Source organism: Metopolophium dirhodum, chromosome 3 (assembly GCF_019925205.1).
Source record: "Metopolophium dirhodum isolate CAU chromosome 3, ASM1992520v1, whole genome shotgun sequence".
NCBI classification, from domain to species: Eukaryota; Metazoa; Arthropoda; class Insecta; order Hemiptera; family Aphididae; genus Metopolophium; species Metopolophium dirhodum.
In genome coordinates, this window is record NC_083562.1 from 2559263 (window position 1) to 2568963 (window position 9701).

The 9701-nt window shown below is 28.6% G+C and overlaps 2 protein-coding genes across 2 annotated transcripts; one reads left to right on the forward strand and one right to left on the reverse strand.

The window, feature by feature from the left end:
- Positions 1 to 602: 602 nt before the first annotated feature.
- LOC132941686 (probable ATP-dependent RNA helicase DDX27) lies at positions 603 to 4472 on the reverse strand. Its single transcript, XM_061009834.1, has 13 exons — positions 4262 to 4472; positions 4010 to 4192; positions 3863 to 3947; positions 3441 to 3798; positions 3254 to 3377; positions 2867 to 3192; positions 2648 to 2792; positions 2145 to 2279; positions 1913 to 2090; positions 1590 to 1808; positions 1124 to 1321; positions 956 to 1067; positions 603 to 866 (listed from the first exon to the last, which is right to left on the reverse strand). The coding sequence occupies exons 1-13, from the start codon at positions 4349 to 4351 to the stop codon at positions 704 to 706; spliced, it is 2316 nt and encodes a 771-aa protein (XP_060865817.1). The 5' UTR covers positions 4352 to 4472; the 3' UTR covers positions 603 to 703.
- Positions 4473 to 4764: 292 nt separating this feature from the next.
- LOC132941831 (TBC domain-containing protein kinase-like protein) lies at positions 4765 to 9701 on the forward strand. The gene is made up of 2 exons (XM_061010027.1): positions 4765 to 4955; positions 6297 to 9701. The coding sequence occupies exon 2, from the start codon at positions 6320 to 6322 to the stop codon at positions 8777 to 8779; it is 2460 nt and encodes an 819-aa protein (XP_060866010.1). The 5' UTR covers positions 4765 to 4955; positions 6297 to 6319; the 3' UTR covers positions 8780 to 9701.

Sequence of the window (9701 nt, forward strand, 5' to 3'; positions counted from 1 at the left end):
CCGGTGTCCTGGCCGGTCAATAAGTCTGTCCCAGTTAAATGTTAATAGAAGCTGAGAAACTAGATTATAATAGATATGGTTCACGGTGATAAAATGTTGTAACAACTGGTTATTCTTATTTTAAATATAAACTAAAATATTGGTTCTACAATAATCTATACAGGAAAATAAATAAATAATTTGTATACCAAGTTAAAAATGATAGTTTATATTATGTACCTATATTATTGTTTGTATCCTCTTTTTTTTTAAAATTTATTCAAACAAAAAGCTTCAATATTAGTTATAAGTAATAATACATGTATTGCTAATAACTATTTTTAAAAAAAATAAAAAAAAAAGCGGGTAAGTGGATGTCGCTCTGCTGTACAGTATGTTACAAAAGAGTCAATGTATAATGGATTGTATTAAACTTGAATTCAATGATATAATATCATTGTATAAGAAAAACGATTCTGAGCGGAGGCGGTTTATCAGTCTGGATTTTTTTAAATTTTCATTATTTATTATAGCCTTTGAGTTAAATTAATATTATAATATTATAATTTTTTATTTGTTGCTACGGTGATTATTAGGACAATTAGGAGCTAATAAAATAAATATTTACTTAAATAAGTAATATAATTAATGTATGCATTTTTTTTTTAGACAAATACAAAGTAAATAATAATAATATAAATTGTCAGTTTCTATAATTATACCCTCATCTTCTCTTTCCTCCCCTTCCACCTTTTCCACCCCTTCCACCACTTCCACCGCCTCTTCCTTGAGAATTTGGATTTTTCGAAGATGTAGATTTTGCTTTTTGATTTTTTTGATTTAATGCAGATTTCTTTTTAGCCAACATCCTTTTAGCTTGATTTGCCCTAATAGTAAAGAAAATTATATTATAATATATAAATTTAAATGAACAAAGATTAAGCGGTTTCCAATATTTGTCAATATCAACACTTACTCGTATCTGTACTTTTTAACGCCGGACTTGCTTACGTCTGTAAACTGAGAGTCAAAAACGGAACCTCCTTTCTTTTGCTTACCACTAGCAGACTTCGAAGAAGATTTACCTCCTAGAAACATTACATATTTAATATATAAAGAATAAAAAATTAACACTCCCACAAACCTTGACCAAAATCTGACATAGCACTCATTTTCTTAGGTTTCATTTTGTTTTTTGCACTTCTAGCTTGGAAATTAGCAACTCTCTGCATTTTCTTTTGATTTTCAATTTCTTCTTCTTCATTAACGTCTCCTTCTGTATTTTTCTTTTTCTTTTTAATATTTTTCTCTATTTTGGCTGAAAAAGCTTCTCTTGATCTTTCTAAAAATACAGTACTTTTTTTTAATCAATATTATAAATAGGAAATTTCAATTTCAAATGCATATATAAAACTATACTCTATTCAGAATAAGAACAAAACAGGCAAAGGTTAAAAACTTGATGTTGTTCATGTATCAATCCCCACTAAGACTGTCTCCACAAATCAGACAAACATGCTCGTCATACCCAAACGCCTAACCCTTAGTTGTGATACGTGAATGCAGTCTGCCCTGAATATAGTACAATGTATATAAAACTAATAGCTTACTTTTAGCTTCTCCTCGCTCTTTTTGTGTCTGGAACCAATCTCTTTTCTTTTCATCTTTCTTTTTAATAAGAGTACCAATACTAGTTTTTGCCATTTTTTCAGTTTTTTCAGCAAATTCTTCTGTTCGGGTCATTTGCCGTTCTTCATACTCTTCGGTCATTATACATTTAACCTCATTTCTTAGTGAATCTACACGCTCTTTATACTTATCCAAAATTTCTAGAATGCATAGATAATTTAAAAATAATAATTGAATAGTTTATGATAAAACTATTATTATTATAATATTAATAATTCCTATAGAAATTAATAACTATACACACCAATAGGAATAACACGATTTTTTACTGGATTCTTGGCTTTTCGTATCACTTCTTTTAGTACTCTACGGTCTTGTTCACTGGCAATAGAAACAGAAACACCAGATCTTCCTGCTCTAGCTGTTCTGCCAACTCGATGAATATAATGTTCAACAGTTGGTGGCATAGTATAATTTATAACCTAAATATTTAATAATGTAAAACATATAAATCTATATTAAATAAATAAACTTACAGCTTTCACTCCTCGAATGTCCAATCCACGAGCAGCAACATCTGTGGCAATTAATAAATCAAGTTCTTCATCTTTAAACTGTCGTAATGCTTCCAATCTTTGAGGTTGAGATAAATTTCCATGTAATTCTCCAGCCTTGTGAAACATCAATTATGAATTATAAATAAATAATAATATTTTAAGCTTCTTCAACAATATTGATATCGAGAACTTTTTTTCGGAAATTTAGATATCGATACTTGAAATTTATCGTAATTGAAATTAATTTTTAATTAATGGCCCCTGGCCATTGGGTGTTCAGGTTTGTTTGGTGTACCAGAAACCAACTGATATTTACGCCAATAAACTTGCATAATATATTTAAAAAACAATTTGTTTTAAAGTCATAAAGATATCGATACTACATTTTTTTTATTTTTGATATCGTGATTCAATATTACACTAAACGATATCGATGTTAATAAATATATTGTTAAACAAGCAATAATTCAACAATATTTTACCTTAAGGCCAAAAAGTCCAAGTAAAATTTTTACTCTGTGTGCATCAGCTTTAGTTCTAACAAATATCATAGTATGATCTCTAAACGTTCGACATACTAAAGCAGCTAATGTTGCATCTCGGTCTTGTTCTTTTCCTTGACGTAATCTAAAGCCAATAAAGAGTATTTATTTAAATTATTAACTCAATTATGGCTTATAATTTAAACTATGTTTGTATACCTTACAAATTCTTGTCTTAAATTAAAAGCAACATCTGTATTACTGTCTACAAATATTTTAACTGGTTTGCTCAAAGAAACAGTAGCAAGATCATTAACAGCATCAGTCATTGTAGCTGAAAACAACATTGTCTGTCTGGTTCGAGCACACATATTAATAATTTCTTTCATTTGGTCAGCAAAGTTTTCATCTAACATCCTATCAGCTTCATCCAATACTAATACTTCTAAATCTGCTAATGAAAATGAAGGAGTATTTTGTAAATGATCTAACAGACGACCAGGTGTAGCTATAACAACATCAGGGTTTTTACGTAAAATTGATTCCTGAAAATGAGAATAGTTATAAAAACATACATCAACATAACATAATATGTATTTATCTTACTTGCACTTTGAGTTCTAAGCCGCCAACAGAAAGACCAACCTCAACTGATGTAAACTGTGCAAGTTGTTTTGTAACTTGGTATACTTGTACACCTAATTCTCGAGTTGGTACCAATACTAAAACTCTAATACAATACTACAATTAACTTTATATTAAAAAATTTTACTACTATTCAAAACTGATTTACCTGGTAATAGGAGTAAAACCTTTGGGCCTATATAAAAGTCTTTCGAGAATGGGTAGCATATAAGCCGCTGTTTTACCAGTACCGGTAGCTGCACAACCACAAATATCTCTTCCTAAGAGAGCCACTGGTATTGCAGCCGCTTGTATAGGTGTTGGATGAACATAGTTCAATGCACTTATAGCCTTCATCAAAGGTCTCGAAATGTTCATTTGATAAAAAGAAGAATTTTCTTCAAATGGTGGAGCGTCCTCAAAAAATTCTTCTTCATCTTCAACAGTTATTTCGTTTTTATTTTCTTCAACTTCTTTCTTTTTTTTATTTCTTTTGCCAACCAATTTTTGTCGATCTTTGATACCATCTATAGAATAAACAGACTGTGAAAATAAAATTCATATTAAAACTATAAATTGTTAGCACATTACCTTTTTTGAGTTCATCTTCAGATAACGAATCACAATCTGACTCTTCGTTGTAATCTTCATGCTCTTCGGTAGTAACATCTGGCAGCTGAAAAAAAACACATTAGTTAGATTTTGAAACAATTAAAAATCATAAATAAGAACACTCACAAAAGACTTCACATATCTACGGGATTTTTCGATTTTTTCATCAGTCCTATTGGTACCTTTACGTTTTATATATTTTTGTAGATCATCCCACGTGTCGTGATTATACTCTGAAGCCATGTTCAAGAACTTGAATTCGTCATCGAAATACGAATCACCCTTGGTCTTATGTTTTTTCGGTTGGTGCTGAAAACAAACATCATTAAAAATCTCGACATTTAAACACGATCGATCGATTAATCGGTCTAAAATTACTTCGACTTCGACATCGGAATCCGACGAGACATCGTCCACAGCGTCTTCATCGCCGATCGTTTTGATCATGTCCCATTTCATCGTACACATTTTTTAATTCTGATTTCTTACAATTTTACAATACGTAACATGTTTACATGTCCAAAATTTCAATTTGTATTTTGTTAATTTGTTGTTAAAAATTACACATGTCAGAAATCCAACATAACCTCTAAATGGGATGTAGTGTGATAAAAACAACGAATTCGTGATAAAAAGAATGGTTGTTGCACGAGTGATATAGGAAAGTGTTATCACCTTATCTTCTCTATTTTGTGTTTTCAACACGGCTTTAGATAGAAACACGGATATCTTAAATCGTGGTCCGTGGATAGAAAACAAGGTGTATTCAATACACCTTGATAGAAAGCTATCTAAAGCCGTGGTTATCAAAGTATCACAATGATAACATATTTTGATTTTTGATAAAATACAAAAGTAGTATTATCTTGTAATTTGTATAATTGTATAGTTCAAATGTTCAATAGTTCAATACCTAGTTGCATATTGTATTCAAAAAAATTGTATCAACAAGACGTGGTCACTCAGTATTATATCAATTGTTTAAACTTGGTATTTTCAGTAGTGGATTGTACAATATTATTTTTAATAAATACAATATACTATAAATTATAATACACGTTCCTTGTAACTTGTAAGTATAACAATTATAATATCAAATTACATGTTCTGAGTTATCTTAAATATAGTAGGTACTGCTAGATATAATATATTATATATATTATATACATTATACTTAGTCTCAAGGGATTTTAAATTATATGAATGCAATTTAAATAAAACGAAAAACAAGTTAGAAAATGTATGACCAAGGCTTGGATTAAAAAACGGAAAATGACTATACATAAAATATAATTATACAATCTATTAAATATAAATAAAATTAGGTATTTACTAGTCAGGTATATATCATGTGTAAAATATTACAATATACATCAAGTATGTATTTATTTTTTATAACATACAATTAATTAGGCATAATAATATTATTTAAATAAGAATTGCATAAATACTGAATAGATATTGTATAATCATTAATAATAAGAACTGTGATTATAATATAAATTACAATTATAAATAATAAGCAAGTGTATTAGTGACTAAAAAATCATTTAGGCAATGCTCATGTTTAATTATATGAAACAAGAAATGCAACGTATTCAATCAATAATATTATGCAAGTTATAATAATATATAAGCAGGTAGGCAGATTGCTTTAAGAGGACGTTATACCCGCATGTGTTGTCTCCGTCTTACAAGTGCGTAACATAACAAATTTTACGCTCAGCTAAACACATGTAGCTCCGTTAATTTAAAAATTAGAGTGAATTGACCTCTTATAAAATCTAAAGGTAAGATTATTACCTTGATAATCTCATAGGTTTTTAGTATATTTTAATTTTAAAGTGAGTTATGAGTATTTTAAGATTTATAAAAAATTTACAATTCTAAAATACTCATAACTCGCGTTAAAATTAAAATATAATAAAAAGCCCATGAGGTTGCCTAGAAAATAATCTTACCTTTAGGAAAAACTACCGACAAATTACAAAGAACCGCTAAAAATAAATAAATTTTAATTTCTAACCCTTTGTTTACACTATAGAAAGGAATAAAAAATAATAATACCTATTATAATATAAATTTAACTTACAAGATATAATAAATAATAACAATATCCAGACTGATAAACCGTCTCCGCTCAGAATCGTTTTTCTTTTACAATGATATTTATATCATTTAATTCAAGTTTAATACAATCCTTAATACATTGACCCACTTGTAACCTACTGTATAGCAGAGCAACATCAACATACCCACTTTTTTTATGAATAAAAAGTTTTATTAAGTAATTAAAGACATTTTTATACAAAAAAGAAAACAATTTAATGTAGATACATATTATAATATCTTATTTATTTTTGATTTTGTTATGATCAATGTTATTTATTTTGTGTTTTTAAATTTATTTTAGATAAATTCCATTAAACATTTATCATGACTTGCAACTGTGTGGATGCTCCTGTTCCTCCATTGTTTGGTGTTCAAACTTTATTTGCTGCTCAACATACTTCAGAGTCTTGTGGTGCTAACGGTTTACCATTAACTCCCAATTCTATTACAATTTTAGGATATGCTCAAAAACTAAGGACGTTAAATCATCCAAATTTAGTGTCACATTTGGATTTTATTCGGAAACAACATGGACGCATCATTTTGGTCTCTCAATATTTCAATCGATCTCTATGGACTGAATCAAAAAATTATTCATTACTAATACCTTTGGAAAAAGTACTAAGTTGGACTCATAGGGTTTTGTCCGCGTTGTCTTATTTAAATGATAATGGTTTAGTGCATCGATTTTTAACTCCACAATACATATTATTAGATGATGAAGATAATGTTAAACTATGTAACTATGGGATTTATTATATGACAAATAGTGGTAAAAATATTACTTTTCCCATTGGAAAATTAAAATATACTGCACCTGAAGTGTTAGTTCTAGATAGAGCTTCAAATAAATCTGGTCCTAAAACAGATTCTTGGTCATTGGGTATTATTATTTTAGAATTGTTGCTGGGAGCACAACTTTGGCCAACACTCAAGCTTAGTCAGATAATTCGGAAAATATTATCGTTAACACATTGTACAGATGTTGTGATGAGACTTGCTCGTGAAATGGGCCGTTTGACAATGTATCAATCATTGCCCAGTGAATTGAAAGACTTTCTCAGTAAATGTATTTGTATGGATGTTACTAAAAGAATGTGTCCAAAAGAGTTATATGATCATAAGATATTTTCTCTTTATGAGTTCTCAAAAATATTAACAAATAAGTGCTATTCATGTAAACATCCATTGCGTCAAATGAAACTGAACCAAGTCTATTATTTGTGGAAACTAGCTGGCGGAGATGTTGAATGGGCATTGAAAAAAAAAGGCTTATTAAGAAATGAATCATCTATTTTACTTATACCTCGACTGATCATTCTTGAAGGAACATTGTATGGCAATGCACGTAACCAAAGTTGTTTATTAGACCTACAGATAATTGAGCTATCTTTAGACCTATTGGTGAATAGGCTTCAACATCTCAAAATAACAGATTATGATCCACTAATTGATCAAATTAAAGAATGTGATGATACTACTGGTAAGTTACCATTAGTTATTCGTGAAAAAGACACTGAATATCAGTTTCATCGAATTGTCTTGTTTGATCGTTTGTTATCGTCTTATCCTTTCAATTTGGATAAATTACTCATTGAAGCAAAGAAAGATATTCCACCATATTTCAGAGGAGAAATTTGGGCGTGTTTGTTGAATGTTTGCAGTGATACAGAAAACACTTATTTGTCTATAGATAAAGAAACTGCTGGTGTAACAGATAGACAAATCGAAGTTGATATACCAAGATGCCATCAGTACAATGATCTACTATCGTCGTCCGTAGCTCATAAAAAATTAAAAAGAGTCCTAAAAGCGTGGCTTGTTAGTCACCCTAAATATGTTTATTGGCAAGGTTTAGATTCACTATGTGCCCCATTTGTTTATTTAAATTTTTGCAAAGAACATGTAGCCTATGCTTGTTTAACAGCATTTGTAAAAAAATATTTGAATGATGTGTTTTTACGAGACAACTCTGCTGTAATTCGGGAATATTTAATAAAGCTATTTCATTTAATTGCATTTCATGACCCTCAACTAGCAAATCACTTAGATGAAAAAGGTTTCATACCAGATTTGTTTGCTATACCTTGGTTTTTAACAATGTTCTCACATGTGTTTCCCATGCATAAAATTTTTCACCTTTGGGATAAACTCTTATTAGGTGATTCGTCATATCCATTATTTGTAGGATTATCAATCCTTTCCCAGTTACGTAGTACATTATTAAATTCTGGGTTTAATGAGTGTATATTATTGTTTTCAGACCTACCAGAAGTGGATATTGAGAAGTGCGTTTTAGAATCATCTAAGTTTAGCGATGTAACACCAAGGTCAATAACATTTAGAAAATATGAGTTGAGAACTGAAACACGAGAGCATGATCCATGTTTGATCTATGAAGTATTGCAAAATGAATTTAGTCCTAGAATTAGTGTTTATGATTTGCTAGAATTAAAAATGTCAAGTCATAAATTTTTGGTTGTAGACGCTAGAGAACAAGGATGTTACATAGAAAAGAGTATACCAGGTAGTTTAAATATTCCTATTAAGGAGGAAGACTTTGCAGATGAAAATTTTGATTTAGCGCCTAGTCCAGAATTAAGTGCTTTAGTTAATAATAGAGGTAGTGTATTAGTAGTGGTCGACAATTTACATGCAATAAATAAAGTTACAAAGTTTTGTAGATTTTTGGTGAAAAAAGAATACCCAAAAGTATGCAGTTTACACGGAGGTTTAGAGGCATTAGAAACTTTTAATATTTTGGTACCAGCTATGCTGTTTTGATTCATTATAGAATTTTAAATATTTTATTTTAGTTAAAAAATGAATTGCAATTATAATTTTTATTATTTGTATAGTATTAAGTTTTAATTTTTTAATATATTATTATATTATAAACTTAGTATAAATGCAGACTTCAATGTTTTAAACTATAAATGTATTATATTAAATATTATTGTGTGTTTTTTGTTTTATGCTGGTTGCATATTTATATCCCTTAAGAACATATTATATTTATATTCCATCTTAAGTATTATTTCAAACAATTTTATGCTTTTTTGTTATTAATTGTCCTTTAAAATCTGAGTCCTAGTTATTACGTATATTTAAATGTTTTAATATTTAAGTAATTGGTTTAATTCTAATTTTGAGTACCTATACTGTAAAGTGTATACTATAATATGTAATAACTAATATTTAAGTTTAAAAAAAATTGTTAACATAGTTATTTTGTTGAATACTGGTCAATTTTAATATGCATTTTCTGACATTGTTTAAAACATTATAGGTAGGTGTTAGGTTACATTTAAAGATTTTAATAATACTATTTTTTAAACTTTTTAACTGATATTTTATAACTATATATAATGTAAATTTTTGAATAATTGAATTATCTCGATATGTTATATTGTTATTTATACTCAATAATAGGTACGTAAGTAATTTACCTACCTGTACCTGTAAAACTTTATTTTTAACATATTTATTTTGTTGCACTGTCATTCTTTACAACATGTGTAAGCATATAATATATTTTTTTAAATTCTTCATATTCATGTTTATATCAGTCATATTAATCTAATTTTGATGAAATTGGTTAGTATATTATAAACATTGTAAAAATGTGAATTGCCAAATCATCAAGTTCCTTTAATCCAATCTTAATGTTCAATTATTGTTAACTTTAATGTTGCTCTAAAAACTT